The sequence below is a fragment of the Nematolebias whitei genome, chromosome 2 (assembly GCF_014905685.2).
Source record: "Nematolebias whitei isolate Nwh7 chromosome 2, NemWhi1, whole genome shotgun sequence".
NCBI classification, from domain to species: domain Eukaryota; kingdom Metazoa; phylum Chordata; class Actinopteri; order Cyprinodontiformes; family Rivulidae; genus Nematolebias; species Nematolebias whitei.
The window spans coordinates 31,487,562-31,512,915 of record NC_056499.1 but is presented as its reverse complement, the minus strand read 5'-3'; the positions used below and the strand labels follow the sequence as shown (position 1 = coordinate 31,512,915).

Here is a 25,354-nt window from a genome sequence, read left to right as displayed (position 1 = left end):
TGTCTTCTTCCATATGTCAGGTTGAACGTTTGTCTGGTTTTCTCAGAAAATAAAAGAACGTCTTGTTTGAGTCTTCATTTCATGAAGCCAATACTCATCTTGTGATCGATGTCCACTTTCTCCAGTGACTGGAACCAAAAGAAAATCTGATTTTTATTGAAACCATGTTGTGTGAAGGGTCAACATAAGACCCTTCTGTTTATATAATGGTTTATATCTTGATCAATTATTTTCCAAGATTTTTAAAGGTCTTCATAATTTCTGTTTGTTCATCATCTGTTTCTCAGTTCACCAGTTCAGAGGATGTTGTCTTTCACAGGATCATCAGACAAACAAAGTGGTCTAATATATGTTGACACAAAACTGGTTAATTCTTTGAGTTTGGGGGCCTTTTTATTCATAGGACTGACTTAAAAATGTTTCCTCTGAAATTTGTCAACTACTGGAATGAAAAAGGTACAAAATAAAATTTAAAAGCAGGAAATGTTAAAAGAAAAAAATCTGAGTTAATTTTGCTTTAAACTGGCAACTTTTAGATAGAAATATTTTACCAAATTTTATTTGAAACTTGATAATGGTTCAATATATTTCACTTAGGTATTTCAGTTGTAAACTCCCATTTTGAGAACCTAACATTTGCATTTATTGCCCAGAACCAGCTTTATTCTTAATTAACTAAACAATTAGCATGTTTGGCTGCCTTCAGGCCCAGGCCGCCCTTGCAATAGAAATCTGTGATCTCAATGGGATTTGCCTGGTTAAATAAAGGTTAATAAATAAATAATAATTTAAATATACCGCCTAGCCAAAAAAAGGTCACACACTGTTGTATTTTGTTGGACGGCCTTTAGCTTTGATTGCAGCGCACATTCACTGTGTCATCGTTGCCACAATCTTCTGCAAAGTCACAACATTTAGTTCTGTCCAGAGTTGTATGAATTTTTCACCAAGATCGTGTATTGATGATGGGAGATTTAGATCACTATACAGAGTCTTCTCCAGCACATCTCAAAGATTCTCAGTGGGGTTCTCTGGACTCTGTGGTCGTCAAGCCATGTGTGTAAATTATATATTGTGCTCCGTGAACCACTTTCACAATTTGAGCCCTATGAATCCTGGTGTTGTCATCATGGATCATGGCCTTGGCATAATAATAATAATGTATTGTCATCATTGTATGTCCCCATACAATGGCAAAATTGGCTCTCTGCATTTAACCCATCCACCTCCAGGTGGTGCAGTGGGCAGCTATTGAAAGCGCCCGGGGAGCATTTGGGGATAGGGTGTGCTGCTCAGATACACCACAATATGTGCAATGACTAGGGATCGAGCCTGGGACTTTCAGCTGCCGTCAGGGTAGAGAGAAATCTTTGATGGAATAACCTGGTCATGCTGTATATTCAGGTAATCAACTGACATCATTCATTGAACACATAAAGTTCAATCTAGACCAGACTATGCAGCAGCCTCAGATCATAGACTGACCCCACAGGTGCATGGTTGGCGCTATGCATGATGGGTGCATCACTTCAGCAGCCTCTTTTTGGCCATGTTGCTCACTCCACACTGTCCTTCCAGTTTTATCTCCTTAAATGTTTTCTCTGCTTGATGTGTGACAATAATTTGACCCTTCTGAAACAAATGAATGTCTTTTCCATGACCACAGGATGTCTTTCCACATGGTTATTTAACAAACAAGCAGCTACTCACTGCATCAGTTGGGGTTAAATAACTTGTTTCCGGCTGAAACAGAATCACCCAAGCAGCATTTGATTAGTTAAATCCAGGTGGTGAGCTTTTTTTGTTGTTGTTGTTGTTGTTGTTGTCCAGGCCTAATACATATTGTCACAGCATTTTTACAAACAACTGTTCATTCTGATGTCCAAATGTCTCAGGTTGATTTATGAGCGGCTGATTTATAATTAATCCCTCACTCAAAAGTTAACTTCTGAAAGCATTTTTATTTCTGGAGAAAAAAAAAATCCTTACTGGAAGTTTAATATTTTATGAATTCCTGTGATATAACAAGATAAAAAAGTTTAACAAAATAAGTGACAATGAGATTTTTTTTTTGTCCATCTCACCTTTCTGAACTCATCAAAGGAAATAGCGTTGTCTTTGTCCAAGTCGGCCTCCTGGATGGCTCGCTCTGCCATGCTCTGCAGCTGCTCCTCCGTCACCTGCATCTCCAGCATCGCCCGCAGAACCTTCAGACACAGAACCAGCATTTGCTTTTTAATCTTTTCTCAGGGTTGCTTTTTCTCCTGCAAAACGTCGCTGTGGTGAGTTTGACTTTCTGTTTTCTTGTTGTTTTAAAATGTTTTGAGGACGTCGGGCTTTTCGAAGAACAGAAGTGTCTGATTTGAGGATTAAATCAGAGTCGTGCTTGTTATTTTACATTGAATAAAATTATATGACAAAACAAACTGTTTCTGTTGTTGATGTGACCTGATGAAGCAATATCTAAAAACCTAGAGAACACAGAAGAAGGACAATATTATAAGTGGCTCGTGATGCTCGGGTAGCAGAAGTACTTGCTGTTTTGAGCAGATCTGTGTGACTTCATGGTTGACAGGATTGCTCCATTTCGGATTGACGCTGCTGAGATTCTCATATTTTCTTTTCAATGCCAACATCACCACTGCCAAACTTAACATTTATCCTAACTGGAGTATTAACAACAGTCAGGTCAGGACGGTAAAGTAGAAAATTTATGTTCCTGTCTCAATTTTCATCATTTCTTTTTGTAACTTTCTCAATATTTTAAATCAGTTTAGCAAGTATCATTAACACACATGGAAAGACGAGCAGTGAGCTGTTTTGCAGGAAACATAAGCACATTTTACTGCTTCGTTTGTGTTTATTTTTAACTCTTACAAGATACGGATCTAAACAGATTAAAATCTTAACAATGAGAATAAGTTACCGACCTGAAGAAGCTCCTCTCTAGAAATCTTCCCATCTCTGTCCTGATCGTACAGCTGGAACGCAACTACAGATGGACGGTTTCTGAATTACCATTTTATTTAGTAAGCTGGCCGAAAAATGGATGAACTGTCATGAATCGGCTGTAAATTAAAAATGTGAACTCACATTTGAGTTTCCCCATACTGCTGTTAGCCTGCTCCGGCTGAGTGTCATCTCTGCTCCGGTTTTTCTCAGTGGGACGAAAGTGAGCCAGAACACGAACAAAGGAGGGAAAGTCCACTGTTTCCTGTCTGCAGAAGGAAATAAGAGTTTAACTGTTTCTTTTTTTCAAATGACTTTACATTTACTGCTGCTGTAAAGTTCAAATCATCATAATTCAAAACACTAAGAATGATGGATGTATAATCTTACACATTTGTCTCAAACAGTGAAACAAACTCTGAACATTTAGCGTTGCAACATCTCAGGATGAGACCTTTATCAGGTAAACACAAAGTTGTTCTTAAACAGCAGCTGGACTGAGAGTCAGAGCAAATGACAACTCTTGCGTTTGCATTTATGAATATAAGTTCCTGTCAATGAAATGTTCATGTGTGACTGCATGAAGCTCCAGTGTTGTCCTGCACTAACTGGTCAGCATGATGCTGTACCCTGGAGAGAAAAAAGAGCTGATGATTCGGTCTCCGATGGGGTTGGTGGATAACTCCTGAACGGCTTCAAAATCCTCTGGCCTGAGACACAAATAGAAAGAAACAGAAAATTAGTCCTAATCTGCTCTAAAACAAAAATGTGCATCTATAAAATCTGTTTATAAATATTTGGTTTGCACTGTTGCCTCAGCAAGAGGGTCATGGGTTAAAAAAATGGCTAAACAAAAAGTATAAAGAAAATAAAGGTGTGGCACAAAACAGTTTTCTAGTCATTGTTTTGTTTTGTTTTGACATTTATACATATGTACACAACCATCTTTGTGTGGTACTTTTCTCACAATTTATAATGGTTTTACTTTTTTCTATTAAAAAAAAAAAGATTTTTTTTTGGGGGGGAAAAGGCCATTTTCAAGTCAAATCTGTGTGGATCCTCCTCTTTTGGTCACATCCAGAACCGAGTTGGTTCCATCATTCTTGGGTAAATGGGAGTTTAAATCAAAAACGTTGGCCATTAAAAGAAAAGGAAGAAAAAACTGTAGGGTTTGATACAGAATTATGCATGTTTCATCTTTATACATCTGAGGAGCAAATGCCTGAACAAATATTTGATGGTGTGAATACATCCAGTCTTTTTATACAAGACGTCTTCATCTAGACCAGATATTTGGGAGCAAGATGAGTTTCAGATCCTTAAACATTTCCCAGATGGTGTTGCATAACGAATCCATGTAAAGTTAATAGATTTTAACTTTCAGGTGAGTAAAAACAAACCAGTAAAATAATTATAATAAAAAATAAGACATGTTTCATATGAGGATTTTGCAACACAATGAAGCTTTCCTTCATCTTGACTCAACCCAGTGTACAGAAATAAAACTTACCAGGTGTTTTAAACATTATTTTAATGACCAACCTGAGGTGTCCTTTCTTGTCTTTGTCCATAAACTTAAACCTCTCGTGGAGACGAAAGAGGTGGGCAGCAGAGACTGAAACACAGACATCATGTGATGGATTATAGACACATGAAGGTGGGACCTCACTGGGCTGGGACCTCACTGGGCTGGGACCAGCAAACAGAGTTCATGAGGATCACAAACATTCAGTTTAGTGAGACTGCAACAAAGAAATTACACCTTTTATTACTATCTTCTCACAAATGTGAGTCTATGTGAGTCACAAACTAAACATTAACAACTCAGTAAATACATTGACCAGCACGAAGCTGGTCTAGAAGTCTATTTGGAGGTTGTTTATGGTTTAATACAGCTAAGTGAAGGTCACAGAAAACAAATAAACAAACAAAAAATGATGGCAGTAACTCAGTCATGTTCACAGATATGGAGCTAATGTTTGGTGTAGTAGTAGGTGAGAGTCATTCACAAGATATTAAGTACATGAGTAAAATATTTGCATTCATTGTTGTTGGGATCAACCCTGTTTGGTTGTTTGTTTGTGAATTTCTAATGAACCACTGGACAGATGTTAATAAAACTCAGAACATATTTATTAGATGCAACTTACAATTTAGCAAGCAAAACAACTGTAAGTCTGTCATTTTGCATATATTGGTGTTGAAATGGCTGTGGTGGTAGTTGAGAGTCATCCCCACCACAGTCTCCAAGCACCAACATGATTATTTTAGATTTTGTGGTATGTGAAATTATATTTTAACATTGGTTTTTAAAATGTAACTAAAATGGCCTCTTTGTTTCCAACTCTTATAAAACCAAAAGATGTGAATTTCAACTTATTATGACAAGATTTTTGTTTAATTCCACATAGAAATATTAAACTTTAAATAAAGCATATGCAGCCTTAAACAATTCAAAACATGATCTGCTTTACTAACTTTTTTTTGTTTTCTTTAGGATTTTTTTTCCAGAGAGGAACCAAACAAGTAAAAAAAAGATCTGAACTCACAGCCTGTTTCCTGCATCAGCTCCCAGGAGTTTGGGATATTGTTCATGTTGGAGCTGCTGGAGCCCATTCTGCTGCACAAACACACGGCCGACTGGTGTTTTCCCTGAAGGTGTTTGGAGCTTCTCAAGCTGCAGTTGAAGCAGAGTGCCTGTATCTTTGGGGTCTGACCAACCCACTGAAGACAATCTCCCCAGCCAGTCATGTCTCAGCTCATAGGCCTGTCCTACATCTGATCTACTATATCTGTGTCTTCAGAAAGACACCATGGATCTGCTGCTGGAGATAAACTAACAACTGTGTCTTCATCAGTTCATAGCTGTAAATATTGACCAGTAAAGACAAATGCCTTAAAAGTCAGTCTCAGTTGCAACTTTGAGTCCCTGCAGTCTTGAAGAAAATTTTAAGGAAGCATTGGTCAGCTCATAGGGAACAAATTAAAAAACTAAAAATAAATAAATAAATTATATATATATATATATATTTACTCAGAGACTAATTTATTAACACGTTAAGTTTCTGCTTCTCCAGACAAAAATAGAGTTGGGTTGAACAAAGTGGAGTGCTACATCTGTAGCATCTTAGCTAGTGCATCTGTATTGCACACCTCTAGGTTAGCGCTATTCTTGTTGTGTCCTGCTCTCTAAAATAGTTATTGAATAAAGTGTAGATGTTTAAAAACACCTTTAAAATACACCAGAATGCAGGAAATGGCATCTACTTTAGTCTAAATTTTCTGAAGGATGACCCCCAGACCCCCACCAGTGTGCCCCCTCCCCCACACTTTTTAGGGGGCCAAGAGGGAGTAGAGGCAGGGCAACCGATTCCGGACCCGAAAGTCCGAGGCTCGAACCCCAGTCATTGCACATCTCATGGTGTCTTTGAGCAGGACCCAGTCCCCCATTGCTGCATAAGCACCTTCAATAGCTGCCCACTGCTCCACCTGAGTGTATCCCAGGTGCGATGTTCCTAACGCAGAGAGCCCATTTCCCCATTGTATGGGAAAATACAATGATGACAAGACACAACACATTATTATAAATGCTTCAGATGCCAGCGGCCACGTTGTTCAAGCCAAGAGCCATTGTCAGCACTGAGGGCTAAGCACCCCCAAGGTCAATTTAATTTAACAGCCCCTGCAAAGGAACACATTTGTGTTCAGTGTTTTGTGTCTAAAACAACAGCAGATTCACTCACTATTTTTCAAATAGCTAATTTTCAGTTCTTGTACCATATGTTACATGGTCTGTTTCTGGAAGACCTTTTGAATAATGCAAAAATATTTGCATACCATACCATACCATTTTATTTATAGAGCACTTAAAACAGGGACCAGGCCAACCAAAGTGCTGTACAGACAGAACAACAGGTAACACATGAAGCAAAATACAAAATGAGGTAAATCAGAATATAGACATAAAAACAATGCAGATAATGACGACAAACCAGTGTGGAGCATACAGGATCAAAACACAGATCATCTGGTGTTGAAAGCTACTGAATAGTAGTGAGTTTTTAAACAGGACTTGAAAACCGAGAGGGAGGGGGCCTGTCTGACAAGCAGAGGTAACTCGTTCCAGAGTCTTGGTCCTGCTACAGAGAAGGCTCTGTCACCTCTGCGCTTAAGACAAGTTCCTGGAACTGTGAGGAGCAATGTCATGTCAACAACATAAAATATATTCAGTCCTTAAATCTATTCTTAGTCTTTCAGAGCAACCCCCCGTTTTAATCACTGCATCCATTAAGTCATGAGCAATGACTTCTGGGTTACTGTTTGTTTAATGCTATTTGTAGCCATGTAGTGTATGTCAGCCAGTAAAACTAGGTTTTCATCAATGGTTAAATAATTCTCCATGTAATTCTCACTGCATTTAAGTCAAAACATGAGAATATGTTTTTTTAATAATGACTCCCCTAATTATGGAAAATGAGCAGTGATGGGAATAACGGAGTTCAAATAAACGGCGTTACAAACGGCGTTATTTTTTTCATTAACGGGTACTCTAAGTCGTTACTATGTCTATCGTTACAACGCCGTTACCGTTACAACCACTAAATGGGGTACGTTATTTTGTCGTAAGCTGTTTGTTTACTTTTTTTCCTTGGTGAGGGTAGGAGGGAGGGGTGAAACAATCATATAAAGGATGATGATGATTGGCTAAGGTAGAGTAACAGGTAAAGAGAGGTAAGCCAATCAGAGGTTTTGTTGTTCAGTTCACTCGCAAACCACACGCTGCAGCTCCAAATCTGAAAAGTTAGCAGAAGTCCTGCAGCAATGGCGAGTCCGGAGGGAAAGCTGGCGTTTTCAAAGTGGAAATACAGACACTACTTTACTCTCCTTGAGGTAAAAGGCAAGAACGTGAGTGTGAAGTGTACATTATGTCCCGGAGCGAAGTGTTTGTCTACGTCCGTCGTAAGCAACTCTAATCTGATGAAGCATCTCACAACTGCACATGGTTCAACAAAACTCGTGGCTAAAAACACTGCTGTTGACAGTACTGATGATGATAGCAGACCAGGTGTGGCTAACGTGAGCTCTGCTAACGAAGAAGAACGCGGAGCTACGCCGTCCAAGCAGTTAAAGGTGGATTTTTTTGCTCCAGCTTCACAGAAACTTGTGACGCAGAATGAACTAAACCGATTGATAGGCAGGTATGTTGTTGAAAACATGCTCCCATTATCAACAGTTGACTCAGACTCATTCAGAACCCTTATTGGCAAAATACCGGGGAGAGCAGGCGTCGGTCCTCCATGCAGAAAGACATTTTCTAAATACATAGATGCTGAGTACGCTAAAATGAATGCCGAGCTGAAGACTGGATTTGAAGAATTAGAATATGTCTCTACTACTGCAGACATTTGGACTGCACATAATAAAAGTTATCTTGGCGTAACTGCCCACTGGATACATCCACAAAGCATGGAACGAAGAAAAGCAGCCCTGGCATGCAGACGATTTAAAGGTCGTCATACACATGACAGTATTGCAACTGAGCTTGACAACATTCACTCATTCTATGGCATAACCCACAAAATAACATCAACTGTCACGGATAATGGCTCTAATTTTGTCAAAGCCTTCAAGAAGTACCAGCCTGTGGAGGATGATGAGTCTGATGATGATGAAGATGAGGTGACATTTGTGAACATTAATGATGTCTTGCAAAACAGTGTTGGTGATGATGATAATGATGATGTAATTACTTTGCCACCACATCAGAGATGTGCATCACACACTTTAAACCTTGTTTCATGTACTGATGTTGACAAGTGGATACTGTCAAGACCAGAAACAAAAGCAATATACAGGAGTGCTACAACCAAATGCACAGCTTTATGGAACAAGGCTAGCCGTTCAACTGTGGCTGCAGAGACTGTTGATGATGTAATCGCAAGGAAGCTGCTAGTCCCTTGCAGTACAAGATGGAACTCGTTTTATGATGCCCTTGCTCGCATCTGTGAGATCCCTATAGTTGCACTGAACACCATCTCTTCCGAGTTTGTTTTGAAAGCCATCACAGAACGGGAGCATCAGTTCCTCAAGGAATACTGTATGGTAATGAAGCCACTAACAGTAGCCTTAGACATACTTCAGGGAGAAGACAACTGTTTCCATGGCACACTCCTACCCACACTGGAGACATTGATGTTGAAGACCCTGGACCTGAAGAGTGGTCTGCAAATCCTCGTTGACCTTCCAGAGGCAATTGTTACAGTAAGAACTAATATATATTTTTAAACACATAATGAAAAGATACAATGTAAAATTAAATATATTTGTAAACTTACAATGTGTAATGCTGTGTGTGTGTGTGTATGGATAGTCAGTATAATATTTACTTTGTATATCATTGCAGGCTATCAAAACAAGATTTGCAGAGGTGCTGGAAAGTGAGAATGCCGTCTTGGCTGCTGTGACTCTGCCCAAGTTTAAACTACGTTGGCTGCGGATGCAGGACAGGAAGGACAAGGCCAAGGCAAGTCTGCTAGCAGAGTGCCGGAAAAGTGCTCAAAATGAAGACCAGCGAACAGGTACTACCATCACACCAGCATGCACTGAGTCAGCCATGGAGGATGAGTTCTTCTCCTTTGAGGATGAGGATGACACCTCTGCTACTGCTGAAAGCCAAGTTGCTGATTATTTCAAATCAGGAGCACAAGGGATGGACAGTCTTAATGGATTTCCACTTGTAAAGAAAATTTCACTCAAATACAATGCAGCCACTCCATCTAGTGCCCCTGTGGAAAGACTGTTTAGCTTAGGGAAGCTTGTCTTCACTCCAAAGAGGAACAGACTTTCTGACCAGAAGTTTGAAAGGCTTCTACTTCTAAGATACAATCACTGGTTTAAGGGGTAAGATGGTCAGCAGATGACTGGGTTGACTGAGTGGATAAATGAATCCATCTATGCATGGATAGTTTAGTAGCTAATGTTGGGTTTGTTCAGGTAATTCAGATTTTCAGTACTGTTTTAAAAGTACTTCGTATTGTTAAAATGGTTATTTTGTTTTTAAGAAAATACTTGAAGAACCAGTTGTGTGAGGATTTGATTTTATTTTACACTACAGAGTTAAAACACTTATTTTAACTATTTACTTTTATTTCTAAGAAAACACTTGAACAGTACAGTGTGTACATAAAGCTAAAAACACAATTGTTATGTTATTTTGTTAAACTGTATTTTTGTAATGAAGAAAAAACTTGAAGTATAGTATGTCAACCAGTCATGTTCTGTTGAGGTGCAGTAAGTATTAAAAGTTTTGTGTTAAGTACTTGTCTTTGCAATTCTACTTTAAATTCGTAGATATATCTCAACTTAAACCAAACAAACAAACAATAGTTACTTTAGTTACTTTCCCTGGTAACTAATTACTTTTATAGGGGAGTAATTCAGTTACTAACTCAGTTACTTTTTGGGAGAAGTAACTAGTAACTATAATTAATTACTTTTTAAAAGTAACATTCCCAACACTGAAAATGAGTGAGTAGCATGAAGAAATGGCACTAAAACAAACTGTTAAGTGCAAACAGAACAACAAAACGATTACAAAATAGTAAAAAAAAAAAGAACAAGTTATTTTCCTTTGATGTAAAAGCAGTACAAATTATGAGTAATACAAACACTGATCAATCACCGCCCTATGGGAAATAAATTATCAAATAAATAACTATCATCCTAAGTGAGTTTTTCCTTAACCTGTACTGAACATTCTCCATCTGCTTTAAATCCCAATAGAGCAAACTTGATGAAAAATAATTCTTTTTTTTTATTAAAAAAAAAAAAAACATAGTTAGCATAATCTGATACAAAGTGTTAAGATTTATGCTCAAATAACCTAAAAAAAAAGTACAAAAAATGTTTCTACTACCTAACTTAAAGTTGATCCTTTTTAGAACAAAGTTTAACAGTCTGGCACTGCAAAAGGATCATTTAATGTGTTTCCTTGACTGATGAAGCCTTCTGGATGGAAGGTGAAACGTTTCAGCAAAAAAAGAAACTGTCCAGATGACCTGACTGAAAATTGTTGGAGTGTATACCTGGATTATTGAGCATGGTCTTTGTTGGTTTTGAACCAGTTTGACATGACTGTCGACAAGGAAGAGGGCCGGCTCCAGAGGAAGGGGTCTGCCAAAGACACCATCTTAGCACCAACATAACTGGTTTGTTCCACTTTGGAGTAAGCTGTTTGGGGGAATCAGTTTTGTGTTGTGTGTTTCCTTGACTGATGAAGCCTTCCGGATGGAAGGTGAAATGTTTCAGCAAAAATTGAAACTGTCCAGATGACATGACTGAAAATTGTTGTATTATTTAATGTGCATTTTTAGCTGAAATAAAATGAGTGTATCTCAGGCAATTGTCTAAAACTTAACGGCCACCTTTCCTCCAAAAAATCAAACAGTTGCTTTTTTATAGTTTTTGATCGACATGATTTTATTTTATTTTTTCCTCTTTCAGTCTCTTTTCTTCAGAAGTTGCCAAAGCAAACTGTCGCACGAAGATTTGGCAATTGTTTTTATGCTGGATGTCCTTCCTGACGCAACCACAGACCACCGAGCTACCACAGCCCTCTGTGTGGAGCAGAGAGCTGCCATCTAGGGTACCCGGGAGATCAGATGTTGGGTGTTAAGGGCTTTGCTCAAGGGCCCAGAGTGGGGCAAATGAGGGTGGAGTCAGGTGTGGGTGCTTCACCTATCTCACGAACATTTTGATGTTGTCGGTGCCGGGAGTTGAACCAGCGATCTTTCGATCACAGACCCACCTTCTCTAACCACCAATAAAACCTTTGTGACCTGACGTTGTACACGCTTGCACAGTAGGTGACGCTGTGCTTCCTGAAGTCCTAAAATAAACTGAGCGAAGAAGAAGAAGAACAGTCGCCGGAAATTAAAGAGGAGTGACAAGTCTCGCATTTGTTTCCTCTCTCAACCTGCCAGACAACAAACCAGAGTAGACGAGACGGAGCAGGGGCCGCCATGGATCCAAACACCACCGTTTTACGAGTCAAAAGAAAAAGGGGGACCGACCCTGCAGACGCTTTGTTACTTGCGTGCAAACGGATTAGGCCCGAATCGTCCCAGAGCTCCGGAGAAACTGTACCGGAGCCCAGTGAAGCCGAGGTGGAGAACTCTGTCTTCAAACTCGTGGCGACCGTAGCGACACAGGTGAGAGGCCCCTCCGCTGGGACTGCACACAGTTAGCCAACCAAACACAGCCGGCGGAGGGAAGGGACAGCTTAAGGGGAAGTAAGGTGAAGTTATTGAATAAACACACGTAACGATTTTGTGAAGTGGGTTATTTGGAAGCTGGTTTTAGCTGAACGAGGCGGCTGTCTTCCGATAACAAAGCCTTCTCTGTTGTTAGCACGAATGCTAACATTAGCTTAGCGTTCAGCTAACACTGGCTTATTTTGTTGACGTTGACTTGTTTTTTTTGTTCTTTCTAGTAAAATTATATTATTTAATTTGATTGACAAAATCGTTAACGCATTCAATAATAAATGTACTTTTAATTTGTACATGTTTAATTGTAGCTAACAAGCTAACTCGGTGTTAGCCTGATCTAAAACTGACGTCAGCTGATTTTTATTTTTTATTTTTGCTCACAAAAAAAAAAAATTGTTTCCATGATGAATGAGCAAAATGATAAAAAAAAAAAAAAAAAAAAAAACTACACCTAAAGCAATTATTTAGATTTGTTGTTTGTCTTGCTGAAGTTTAGTTTTTTTTCCCAGGATGCTCCTGTGCAGACGCAGGTTCGGCAGGCTCTGGCCCGGCCTCGCATGGCTCATGCTCTGCGACCCCCTGCTGCCAGCTCACAGCGGATCATCGGGGACCTGAGGAACACAAAGTGGAGCACCCGGAGGGAGGAACGCTACAGAATACTGTCCAGCCACCGCGCAGGACTGTCCAGGCCAGCTGAGCGGCAGATCCCACAGACAGATTCTTCCGAAGCTGGAGAAGAAAGCGAAAAAGCAACGGATAAATGGGGCGCTGGTGAAATCCAGGTTGTGGATCTCGTCCACGAGGAAGCAGAGGGCCAAGACAAACTTTGCAAGGTAAATTCAGTCATTTTTGCTGTGAAATGTCTCACTGTGTTGTGACTAGTTGTTGAACACCATTCATGAGGAGGCTCCAGACAGTCTGGCCACTTTCTTGAGGTTCTCAGTTTTATCACGAGTTGCAGGGTGCACAGTCCTATCTATGCCTTGAGTTTTGAACATGTTCAAAGAAATTCTACGACAGGTTTTCTCGGACACAGTCGGCGTTGACACTGGCATCACCACCCTGTCTTGAACCCACCTGAAGTTTGCCTCATCTTCATCGTCGCTAGAGCTAGACAGCTTTGATACCTGCTTGAGGAAACATCTGAGGCAAATGTCCAGGTCTAAAAATTATACAGATGTTACAGAGCGATTTTTGGATAAACTAGTCCAGAACACACTATTTTCATTTCAAAAGTGTACTTCAGCAAATTAAACAAAAATGTGGAGACGGTCATAAATGTGTATACAAACTAAATCACGGTGGACGCCAAATGATGCACGTGGCCAAGAATTCAGATGTGCAAGTCGTGCACAAAAAGAAAAGGCAGTGATATTCAAAATCTAAATGTGTAGAGCATGGCTGCGCAGCTTGCTTGTAGCAGTAGAGACACTGCCCTAAGAATAAAGGCTGATTGAAAGAAGGGTAGAATCAGAATGATGGTCTCACAATAACCACAATAATAATAACAGCATTAATAGTAGCACCAGTGGAATTTGCCTTTTTAATAGTTGCAGTACAGTTTTGTCAGGTAGAACACATCAGGTTTAGTTGTTTACTTCCTCATCGAGCTCACAGAGGAACTTGTTGTGAGTGAAAATTCTTAGACGTTTCCTTTCAGTCTTGTTGTTTCTGATGATGTTGACGTAACGAGGCCTTAAATGCTGAAACATCAGTCGACTGTGTTAACACGGAGAACGTTTGGGGTCATTAATCTGTCCTCTTTTGTCCCCTTTTATTGAAGATGCTTCCTTCAGACCCGGAAGTGATTCTGTGCAACAACACCAAGATGCTTCGGGAGCGTTTGAGCATATCTGGGGAGAAGTTGGGGGCGGAGCACCTGGAGCAGGACGACGACTACGTCTACGATCTTTACTACCAGGAAACGGTCACACCAGGCTGGATCCAGGACATCCTGTCTGTCAGGGTCTACGCTGATGAGGGAGAACTGGTGTGTGTGGATGGATGGACGGACAGATGAATGAGTGCTGAAATCGGAGTGAGTGAATGAAGAAATTGGGGGGAAGTGGTAAAAATACAACACAAAAAGTGAGAACTTTGCCTTTTTGCTGTCTTGGTTTTATTTATTTTAATAAAATCTAAGCAGTGGCTGAATATTACGTTAGGCTAATAGCATTTTACATTATAGGACTATTTAAAATGTTTTAATTTTAAAGTCCTGCGGGATTGTAAAGACAGTCATTGTTTTTGTTTTATTTGTGTGTGTGTTTATTTTCATTGATCATCAAGCCTTGTGGCTTTTTCTTATTCTGTGCTGTTCAAAAGCTAAGGACTTTAAATCCTACCATAAATTAGTAAATGCAATACATCAAAATGAACATGTTACTGTTTGTCTCAGGTTCCTGATCTCGTCGTTCATGAAGAGGAAATTTACGAGGATGAGGATGATGAGAATGAAGAGCGTAACTGGAGAAATGACTACCCTGATGAGGAGAGTGATGCAGACAGTGACAGAGAGGAGCGATATGGAGGTATGTTTAGTTTTTAATTTATTTTTTCAATTTCATATGATTATTTGTTACGGTTGCATAAATATCATATTTAATCACAATGTCGTGTTTTATGGTATTGTAGATGTGTCATATGCAGATATAGTTCATTCCCAAAGCAGTGTCTTTCACACTTGGCATTGTGGGTTTTATTTTGTTTTTTTAATTAAGCAGCATGATTTTGCTGCTTGGGCCATCTGTAATTGTTTATATGTAGTATAATATAATATGCTATATCTACTCACAGGCTGACTTTAATGCTGAGAGGAGGGGGGAGGCTAATGAACTCTTCTCTCCTCGCAGAAAAACACGTAGCAACTTTCTGCAGTGCGTGTTGTCGAAGCCGTTCGACGACACGCGCTGCACACGTGAACCCGTCTGTGGGCATCACCAGCATCATAGACATAATTATACATAGATTAGGTACGACAGCTCTATACAGCTCTGGGTGTAGTCTGTTTGTCATATGTCTGGTGTTTTGCCTGCCTGCATGCTGAAACCACGTGACACGTTACAGCCAATACCGAAACTTGACACCGAAAGAAGAGTGACGTTTCAATACATACACCGACCGGTGCAGTTTGGTCGGTGCCATAAAAGAACCTCGGTTCGGTACTCAGCCCTAAGCACGCAATACAGACGCTCCAGCTAAAAGCTAGAGGTAGTGCTCCGATTCCCTCACGCTGAACCGTCTCTCTCAATCACGGAAGAGACGAGCGTCCTGCCAAGGAAAAGGCAAGTGATGTACGGGAAACACTGCAGTTATATCCACAAGTGTACCACAAGTTTTACAAATGCATAAACGTTTTTTTAAATGTGCTCATTTCAATTTGGATCCTATCTCTCTGAGCTGGAATGGCCCTTATTCCACTCCTGAGGTGCCCATGGTGAGAGGCGCCGAGCTGGTGTGAGTCTACTGTTAGTCCCCCGACTTGGTGCCTGTGTGTTGGAGTTTTCCCTGGTAGATGAGAGGGTAGCTTCCCTGCACCTTTGGGTGGGGGGACGAGCTCTGACTGTTGTTTGTGCCTCAGTGCTGAACTGTGTGCTTTATTATTTAAAATTGGGATACTTGCAAATAGGCCTGTCACGATAACAAATTTTGCTTGGCGATTTTCTCAAATTATTGCGATAAACTATCATATTGTTTGAAATTTGACAAATTATTTAGTAATTGTCAAATTTAAGAAGAAATGTTGGTTAATTTTGTGTCTAGTACCTTTTTTGACCACTGGAAAGCAGTGTAAGACTGTTTAAACTGAAGGATGGATAGTGAGGGGGCAAGCAGCGTGTCTCTACGAAAAATGGGAGGGAGGTCCCCTGACGTGACATGAGCTGTCTCTCTCTCCTGTTTTTTGGTTCTCAAAATGGCGGATGCTCGATGTGGTTTGAGCTCTTTAGCATAGCATTTTTTACACAAAGCTTTTAATTTAAAAAAATCAGTAAACAAGTTCTCAGCTTCTTTTTGCAGAGAAAAACAAATTTTTTAGATGAAGGTACAGGTTTCACCCATGAATTTTGGAGCTTCGACAAGACCGCGGGGGGGATTGCCCCCGAGGTCAGCCTTAGCTTAGCTCTTAGCTTAGCTTCTCAGCTTGGCTGCTTTTAACGATCCAAAACCAAGATTTTGGATCGTTAAAACGGATTTTAAAGAAAAGAGAAAGGGAGTGGTCAGTGATGAGCATCGGAGTCGACTTGTATTGTTCAGTATTTAAATTCATTTAATCAGAAGTTAAACGAAAAAGTTTAGTGTTTTCCTAACATGCAAAAGTCCCAATTTCTATTATTGTAGCCCTTTAATTTTTATAAAGTTATAAACTAGGTTATAGAATTTTATTGTTATTAATGGAGTTATGTTTGTTTGGAGCTTCGTGTATATTCTGGACACTATGTACTGCAAGAAGCAGCAGAAGTGGCGCTGTTATTGTAAAGGTTGTGGAAACATTATTTAGATCATGTTTCCAGAGGTTCAATTTTAATTATCAGTAATGAGTTTTGTCTCCCCAGGTTACTGGGAGGAGGAGCACTCGTACAGCAGGAGGAGCTGGCAGCGCTACCAGAGGGAAGTGCTGCACGAGCTGGGCTGCAGCGGGGAAGACGACGACGCAGACAAATCTGATTCCGATTAATCTGTTCCTTTTTGCACCTGCTCAGTGGCCTGTCCACAAATAACACCTCACTCTCAGAGCCTCTGTGTCGTTGAGAGCAGATTTAAACTAAAACGCCGCTACAATCATATAAACACACGCATACATACAGCAGTGGAGCAACTTGTGTAGCACTCATCGTACTTTACACTCAAAAGATGTGCCAAAGCTTTGCCAGGTGGTTCATAAAGCTTCCTGATGAGTCGGTTTCTTCACTATACAGACGGTGAAGGAGTGGGTGTTATTTCCAGAAGGATCCAGAGTCTGTCTTGTATATGTTTTATTTTGAAGCTGTGGTGGAGTGACTGGGTGTTTGATCAAAGTGGATGCGTGTTAGAATCGTTGCACATTATTAGTGTGGTATGCCTCGTACGCTTTATGCTGTTAACTCCTTTTGTTTAGTGAGGTTTGTCAGGACACGTGTGCTTGCAGTTAGGACGTTTGCATTTTGTGCATGGTAGTGCTTACAAATAACTGGTAGATTTATACTTTTTTTTTTTTTTTCTTATTGCATAATGTGAAAGCGTGGTGTGTGTATTTCTGTTGTGGGATTGAGTTTGCTTCAGAAATCCTCTGGAAGTTCAGATTGTTTCTTGGATGTTTGATAAATTTTATTTTATTTTTTTGTAAATATGTAGATGTGTAAACAACGAACTTTCAAATAAATATGAGAGTCTGGATTTTTTTTTCTTTTTTGTTTGTGATAACCAAATTGGTTTGGTTAAAATTAAAAAGTACTAGTTACCATAACCTGATTTTATTTTTGGTCGGTAACTTGCAGCCTGTCCAGGGTGTATCCCGCTCCTCACACAGAGACTGCTGGATATGGAAACAAGTGACCCCTGCGACCCAGAAAGGAAAACGCAGATCAAGATAAGGGATGAATGGAACTTGTAGGTGACCTGTTGATGAAAACCACCTGAAGCACAGAGCTCAGGTCACATTTCCTTCAATTTTTATGTTTATTTACAGACCAAGATGTGCTAAACAAAAAAACAAACCACATCATTTACGGGGTTATTGGTTGCAATATTACAAAAAGGTTTCCTTTAAATTTCTTTTTGAATATTTTTTTATTTCCCAAATAAACTTCCAACGCAACTTAAGAATTCAGTTGTCATTAAAGTCTTAAATGGTGTTTGCAATGAAATACATATTTATAGTGTTTATAACCATAGTTCATAATTTCAAAAGATGAATTAAAGTTGGAACAGTGCTCAGAAACAAAATGGTCCTTCAATACAACAAATGAAGAAAATGTTCTTTAAATTGTCAACGTTATAGATCTAGACTGAGCCAGCTCTGTGTGTGAAAAATTAAGTTTAGACAAAAATACCAATTTTTTTTTTTAGCGTAAACGGCTGCTAGTTTCTCAGAGTTCTTTGGTAAGACGTATACCACTTGATCATAGTAATATAGTGTATATAACAAGGGGCGTGGTGGAACAGAGGCTAGAGAAGGTGGTGTGATTGGAAGATCGCTGGTTCAACTCCCGGAAACGTCAACATCAAAATGTGGGTGGGATATGTGAAACACCTGCCTCCACCCTCATTTGCCCCACTGCGCCCTTGAGCAAGGCCCTTAACCCCACCATCTGCTCTGGCAGCTCTGCTCCACACAGGGCTGTGGTAGCTCGGTGGTCTGGTTGAGTCAGGAAAGACATCCAGTGTAAAAATAATTGCCACGTCTTCGTGCGACTTAGTTTGCTGTGGTGACCCCTGAAGAAGGGAGCAGCCAAAAGAAGAAGAAAAACATTTTTTTCTCACTGTTAACACATACAATTAGGCTAAGCATATTTTTTTATGTAGCTGATTACTGTACAGAAAAAGCACCAGTAAAATTTTATAGACAGGTGATTTTAAAAGACGTGCATGTTCTTCAGATCCGCTGTAAGACAGACGGCAAGTGATCCTTCCTGTCCACAGCCATCAGCATCTATAGCAACTCTTCAATGAAACCAGGATGATGAGTTGCAACATTTAATTTCTCTCTGGGATTAATAAAGTATTATTGAACTGAATGTTTAAATACTGATGTAGTCATTTTATAGTGTGATAAGTTTGATCACTCACTGACCAAAACAATGTAAAGCACCCAGATGAAGTGGTAAAAATGATTAGAACATTAAATAATAGAATTGGCAGCGCACTGCTGGTCCCATATCAGCATGGTGTCCGAACCCAGGTCCCGATATGAACGGTAGTTTGGTGTGCAGCAAAGACATAAAACTGTTAAATCCTCTCTTTTGTTTGGGTCTCAAGATCCTGCAGATCTGCACTGGGTCACATTCAAGCTTATTCCACATATGTTCAATCAGGAAGGATCAGAGGACTTCATCATGAGGCAGTTCATGAACACCTGCCATGTGTGGATGGGTGTTGTCGTGTTAAAAGTTACCAGGGTGCTGCCTCGGGAGGGTAAGACATGCAGACACAGGATGCCACTGAAGTTGCACTATGCCTTCAGGTTCCTCTGAGCCAGTACTATAGTTGACCTGAAGTAAGACCCTGTAGCTCCTTAGACAACTTAATGGCAGGAGTGTCTCCGCTACAGTGGCAGGATCAGTCCTTTTCTCTTAGTACTACCATGCATGCAAACAATGGTCACATGTGGTGATTTATTGTTGAAAGTGAAACACCAATCTTTATCAGTCCGTGTTGACCGGTTATGGTGTCACTCAAAAGTCATTTAATGGCATCCTATGGACAATGAACCCGTAGTCGGGCTGATCGTTGTTGAGACACAGTGTGTTACAATGTTGGAAGGACTCCAGTACCTGTGTCTGGATGGCAGGTGCTGATGTCATGCACAATGTAACGTGTTCTTTGGTGTAGTCTGTCTTTGGCGAACAGAACACATCTGAGTGTTCTCATTGATCTCAAATTCTTTCTGACATCTACACTCCACGTGCATGAAAGAAGCACCTGCATGCAAACCCCTATTAAACTCCATCAAGTGCTGGCAATGCTGCCTTCCTGAACCTGTTCTAGACATGGCGGCTGCTTCCGATTTGAATAATTTCCATACAAATTGTTTGTTTCCATACTGTTTTACATCTAAAGCAGACCATAAATTGCTTCTGGGTGCTTCACTTGTTTTGGCAGTGAGCGTATGTGCAGGATATTTTTATTCTTTCTTTTTAATCCCAGGATAATTTTGCGTGAACCTTTGGCAACATTTTCAATGTTGAGTGAAGTCCAACAGCATTGCCAGGAACTTTATTGTCTCTTTCCCCTCACTGTTTGTGTGGTTTGTGGGATACTCCTGACTGAAGCTCTGAAACGTAGAAGAAGCTACTGGCTTTTGTTGGTCTCTGTCAGAACACAGAAGCAGGTGTACTGGGTGAAGTATGTCAGGGAGCCTGCAGCGAGAGACAACACGTTACCCGAGCTTGTTAAGAGAAATTACCACATTACTAGAATAATTTGTGTGGGGAGCTGGGTGAGGGGTATACTCACGCAGCAGCTTGATGATGATAGGTGGTCTCTTGGACTCTGGCAAACAGACACCTAGGAAGTAAACAGGAACCCCTGACAGGGCGATGCCAATGCCGATCAGAGAGTTGACGGTGTCGCTGTACATAGGAACTGCCACGAGGAAAACGGAACACAGGCAGAACACCACCGGGTACAATAAGGTCAGCTGCAGGAAGAGACATCAGGGACATCAGCTTGATGTGTTGAAAATATTCACTTCGGCTCAGTTTGTCCTTTGATCCAATTCAGTCTTTGCTAATGAGCCAGATGTTGATAAATGACCAGATTATGTTACCTTAAGAGGTCTGGGTCTGTCCGGCTGCTTCCAGCGAAGGTAGATCTGCCCGGCGACAGACAGGCCCATGAAGAACCAGTAGCTGAAACTGTAGTAGTTGATGAGTTGGAAGACATCTTCAACCATCAGGTAGATCAGTGACATGATGCACTGAACAGAGAGGACAATAATTACTTATTTTCAAATGTAAAATGTAGAGAAATTATTTGGTCTTTAATTTTTAAAGCTAAGTTTTGCGGAAGGTAGAATAGTATAAAAATAAGGGTTGTATTTCCATAACATCAAAAAGCAACAAATGAGACAATCCTTTGTTGTGTTACTGGAACAGCCCAGAAGGTTTTTGCTTTAGTTGCACAATAAAAATGACTTTAAGAAACTGCAGTGATTTTTGAGAATCTATTTGTGATGGATACTACTTCATACATTGAAGATCAGAGCAGGGATCGGGGTGAATCTCTGTATATGGATCATGGACAGCGCGTCAGGAAGGTGACCCTCCCGGGATCCTACGAAAAACAACCTAACACAACAAGAACAAGGCAATGAAATAGACACCAGGGTGTTCTGCAAAGTACTTGTCTAGTTTAGTGATATTATAGGACTAAAACACATTTGAAAATATGTTTTGGTTCTACCTGGATGCAGCTATAATGGAGGCATTCAGGCCTCCGTAACAGGACAGAGCTACAGCGATGGGTATAGTCCAGCTCATGACACCCAGAGTTCGGTCTGCAAAGGTCTGAACAGAACACAGTTTTGTACCGACATGCTCTCAGCCTTTTCCTGGTCTTTATTCCAGCAGGATTTCATTTCCTTACCACTGCCACAGCATTGCTGGCCCGTATAGCACTGACATCCAGAACAGCATAGTAGGCCACGTTGGTGAGGATGTAGATGATTGTGACAATAGGCATGGAGATGGCAATCGCCAGGGGCAGGTTCCTAAAACAACAACGTTTCATCGATTTAGGGCTGATTTCACTCCTCTGACTTGCTACTGCCAACACATAAAGCATTAAAAGCTACAGAGGAGTAAAGATCACCTCTCAGGGTTTTTGATCTCTTCTGTTACAAAGTTAAGGGTGTCCCAGCCTGAATAAGAAAAGAGTGCAGAGTACAGCGCCAGAGCAATACCACCAGGATCTGAGGATGAACCCTGAAAGGACGACTCAAAGTTGGCCGTGTGACCTGATGGGAAAAGAAACAGATTATTATTTCCAATCACATCAAATAAATAGCGATGTTTGTGTCAATCCATATCTGTTGCTCAGCTGCAGCTGATTTAGCTGTCAGTGTTTAATGTGTTTTATAAATAAAAATGACTTGACTTGATTAAAGTTTGACTCGGGACAAAAACAAAATCCTGTGCAAACCTAATCTTGCCAATGAAAAAAATAGAAGATGCTGACATTAGGCCAAAGTGGACGTTATTGTGCTAATTGTAAAAAGACAAGTGTTATTTAGTTGTGTTTTATATAACATAAAAAAAACTTGCCCTCACTTTGTCTTAAATCAACTTACTTTAAGAAGCTTAAGAAAAAGCAATCAGATGTGGCTAATGAACGGCATTGATTACTTGATCACCATCAGTAAACATAGTTTGCTGTTCTAGACAGGTGTGTGTTAACACAATTGTAAATGGACTGTACTTATATAGCTCCTTTCTATCTGATCAAGATACTCAAACAGCTTTACTCTACAATCTGTGCCCTCATTTACCCATTCATACAGCACTCTACTGTATCTCTACAAAGACTAATCAGTGCTTTATCACATTCATACACTTTTGTTACATGACAATATAACGTGGGTTTTTAAAGATAATGAGGACCAGCTGACTTTACATTGTGCTGACATGTAAAAAAAGAAAAATTAAGAGCAGATGTAACTTTATTAGTTGGTGTTGCAGCATGGATGCACATCTTTTGATCCTCTTATTTCGATAACTGCGCTGGCACCACTCACCCTGGCAAAGCTTGACAATGCCGGTAACTATGATGACGATGAGGGCTGCCACCTTTGCATAGGTGAAAATGTCCTGCACACGCGTACCCCACTTCACGTAGGCAGAGTTTATAAACGCCAGTAAACCTGTGAAGAGAGGATGACTCGACAAATGTTCCTCCACATGGCTGGGCAAACAGAAGCAGCTTAAACACACTCACATATACATGCTGCGGCAATGAGCCTGGATGCTGCGTATGGAGGTTGACACGTTGGAAAGAGCGGCTGCACCAGGTAGTTCGCAAACGTAATGGCTATGACCGCCTGACTGGTGGGTTCGATGATCAACAAAGATGTCCATAAACGAATGAATGCAATGAAGCCACCAAACGATTCTAAGATGTAAGCATATGAAGCCCCTGATTTGGTGATTGTGGTTCCCAACTCGGCGTAGCAAAGGGCCCCTACCACCGAAAACAAGCCTCCAATGGCCCAGATGACTAATGACAGTCCATAGGAGGCACTGTAGATGAGCACACCCTTAGGTGAGACAAAAATACCGGAGCCAATCATGTTCCCTACAATCAGGCTGACTCCGTTGAGCAGGGAGATCTCCTTCTTCAGTTCCATGGTCTCCCTGAGCGGCTCCTCCCGATTAGAAGAGTGACCAGCAATCCCGTTCATCGTCTCAGATTCTTCGCCTTTGACCATGGCGCTCTCGTTTTCAGGGATGAACCAGCAGGAACTGCGGAGTGGCTGTGGCTGCGTCAGCTCCTTGTTCCTGTCGAGACAGATTTAGAAGCACCGAGTCATTATTGGTGACGTTAAGAGGAACTCAAGGTCATAAATCAATACCAGCACATAAAAAAAGTAAAACGCTAGAGCAGGATATGCAAGGATGCCGTGTAACGATCATCTCTGGATTGTGTTACGAATGACTCTTTGATGTACAACAAAGGTACCAATAATATATTTCCTTTAATAAAGTCTGTGTAACACAATTACATCCAGCCAGCTCTGTCAGCTCTTGTACACCAAACAGATGCCAAGAACAAGAAGCAACATGAGACCTGCTGCACAAACACAGGCACCTGTGCACTATTTAACAAAGAAGGCAGTCGAATGCAAGAAGTAAAGCAAGGTGTATGTTGTTTACAGAGTCAGAGTCAGAGTCAGAGTTTCTTTATTGTCATTCGCACCTCATGTGGTACATGTGGTGGAGCGAAATCATGTACGCAGGGTCCCAGCTACATCCAACAATAAAATGTATAAGAAAAACAGTAATAACATCTAAGATATGAACTAAGAAAAACATCAACTAAATATACACTAAGCACTCATAACATAAAACATTGAACATCAGCACAAACATGAACATGAGTCTGTGTGAGCAGATGTGCACGCATGAACACATCAACATTGAAACAGATCAGCAGCAACATGAAACAGATCAGCAGCAACATGATATGGTTTTTCACAGTGATTATTCTAGTTAGAGATTCATGAGTCTAACAGCCTCAGGGTAGAAGCTGTTCCTCAGTCTAGTGGTTCTACACTTAATGCTCCTTAACCTCCTTCCTGAGGGGAGTGGGGCAAAAAGTGTGTGTGCTGGGTGGGTGGGGTCCTTCATGATGCAGGTGGCCCTCTTCCTGCATCTGGAGGTGTAGATGTCTGTGATGGTGGGGAGACTGATTCCGACAGATTTCTGTGCAGCCTTCACCACTCTCTGCAAAGCTTTTCTTTCTGCAGCTGTGCAGCCTCCATGCCACACATTGATGCTCGAGCACAGGATGCTCTCCACTGCACACCTGTAGAAGGAGGTGAGGACTGAGCTTCCCAGACCAGCTCGCCTCAGCCGTCTGAGGAAGTAGAGTCTCTGATGAGCTTTCTTGATCAGGCTGCTTACAGCAGGGGTTCTCAAACTTTTTGGGTTCAGGGACCCCTTACAGGGGAGAAAAACTTTCAGGGACTCCCTCATAACCCTCATGTTTATTTAAAAAAAATCTTCAATTAGTCTCTTCAGTGCAATGAAAATATTTGTGTAACATAAATACTTAAGACCCATCCATCCATTATCTTTTACCCGCTTCTTCCATTTTGGGTCACGGGGGTCGCCAGTGCCCATGTCCAGCAATCACTGTGTGAGGGGTGGGGTACACCCTGGACAGGTCTCCAGTCCATCACGGGGACACAAAAAGACAAACAATCTCTCACTCACACGTAGGGACAATTTAGAGTTACCATTTAGCATGTTTTTGGTCTGTGGGAGGAAACCGGAGTACACGGAGAGAACATGCAAACTCCACTCAGAAAGGCCCCTGGACCACGACTTGAACTGGGGACCTGCTCACTGAGAGGCAGCAGCTCTACCAGTTGTGCCACCGTGCTGCCCTACTTACGATCTGTTCTTTAATAATATTAATACAATTGATATACTTTTAAACATGTTTTTTTTCATTGAAGACACAGTTAATTAACAAAAAAAATATTTCAACTTCCAATAATAAAAACAATATTCCAAACAGCAGCACGAACATGAGTCTGTGTGAGCAGATGAGTACGAATGAACACAGCAACATGAAACAGATCAGCAGCAACATGAAACAGATCAGCAGCAGCATGAAACAGATCAGCAGCAGCATGAAACAGATCAGCAGCAACATGATGTGAATTTTCACAGTGATTATCCTGGTTAGATATTTACGAGTCTAACAGCTTCAGGGTAGAA

At 40.7% G+C, this 25,354-nt stretch overlaps 3 protein-coding genes across 3 annotated transcripts; 1 reads left to right on the top strand and 2 right to left on the bottom strand.

The window, feature by feature from the left end:
* On the bottom strand, positions 1-5,677 carry chp2 (calcineurin-like EF-hand protein 2). The gene is made up of 7 exons (XM_037697627.1): positions 5,499-5,677; positions 4,492-4,564; positions 3,579-3,659; positions 3,094-3,218; positions 2,931-2,992; positions 2,085-2,207; positions 1-128 (listed from the first exon to the last, which is right to left on the bottom strand). The coding sequence occupies exons 1-7, from the start codon at positions 5,563-5,565 to the stop codon at positions 75-77; spliced, it is 585 nt and encodes a 194-aa protein (XP_037553555.1). The 5' UTR covers positions 5,566-5,677; the 3' UTR covers positions 1-74.
* Positions 5,678-11,859: 6,182 nt separating this feature from the next.
* slc7a6os (solute carrier family 7 member 6 opposite strand) lies at positions 11,860-17,578 on the top strand. Its single transcript, XM_037697626.1, has 5 exons — positions 11,860-12,158; positions 12,728-13,051; positions 14,002-14,208; positions 14,617-14,749; positions 16,772-17,578. Exons 1-5 carry the CDS (start codon positions 11,970-11,972, stop codon positions 16,891-16,893), a joined length of 975 nt encoding a protein of 324 aa, XP_037553554.1. The 5' UTR covers positions 11,860-11,969; the 3' UTR covers positions 16,894-17,578.
* A 2,626-nt stretch (positions 17,579-20,204) lies between these two features.
* On the bottom strand, positions 20,205-23,343 carry slc7a6 (solute carrier family 7 member 6). Its single transcript, XM_037697625.1, has 9 exons — positions 22,848-23,343; positions 22,648-22,773; positions 21,726-21,870; positions 21,501-21,624; positions 21,318-21,421; positions 21,106-21,202; positions 20,683-20,832; positions 20,370-20,553; positions 20,205-20,272 (listed from the first exon to the last, which is right to left on the bottom strand). The coding sequence occupies exons 1-9, from the start codon at positions 23,335-23,337 to the stop codon at positions 20,205-20,207; spliced, it is 1,488 nt and encodes a 495-aa protein (XP_037553553.1). The 5' UTR covers positions 23,338-23,343.
* Between the last annotated feature and the right edge of the window lie 2,011 nt (positions 23,344-25,354).

Excerpts from the sequence above, each read along its gene's own strand:
- chp2 (XM_037697627.1), bottom strand. The coding sequence starts at position 5,565 with ATGGGCTCCAGCAGCTCCAACATGAACAATATCCCAAACTCCTGGGAG. Across the intron at positions 4,565-5,498 it reads GCTGATGCAGGAAACAGGCT|TCTCTGCTGCCCACCTCTTT; the intron begins GTGAGTTCAGAT and ends TCTGTGTTTCAG. Across the intron at positions 3,660-4,491 it reads GACAAGAAAGGACACCTCAG|GCCAGAGGATTTTGAAGCCG; the intron begins GTTGGTCATTAA and ends TTTGTGTCTCAG.
- slc7a6os (XM_037697626.1), top strand. The coding sequence starts at position 11,970 with ATGGATCCAAACACCACCGTTTTACGAGTCAAAAGAAAAAGGGGGACC. Across the intron at positions 12,159-12,727 it reads TGGCGACCGTAGCGACACAG|GATGCTCCTGTGCAGACGCA; the intron begins GTGAGAGGCCCC and ends TTTTTTTCCCAG. Across the intron at positions 14,750-16,771 it reads CAGAGAGGAGCGATATGGAG|GTTACTGGGAGGAGGAGCAC; the intron begins GTATGTTTAGTT and ends TTGTCTCCCCAG.
- slc7a6 (XM_037697625.1), bottom strand. The coding sequence starts at position 23,337 with ATGGTCAAAGGCGAAGAATCTGAGACGATGAACGGGATTGCTGGTCAC. Across the intron at positions 21,422-21,500 it reads CCAGCAATGCTGTGGCAGTG|ACCTTTGCAGACCGAACTCT; the intron begins GTAAGGAAATGA and ends TGTTCTGTTCAG. Across the intron at positions 20,833-21,105 it reads TCCCTGCTCTGATCTTCAAT|TGCATCATGTCACTGATCTA; the intron begins GTATGAAGTAGT and ends CTCTCTGTTCAG.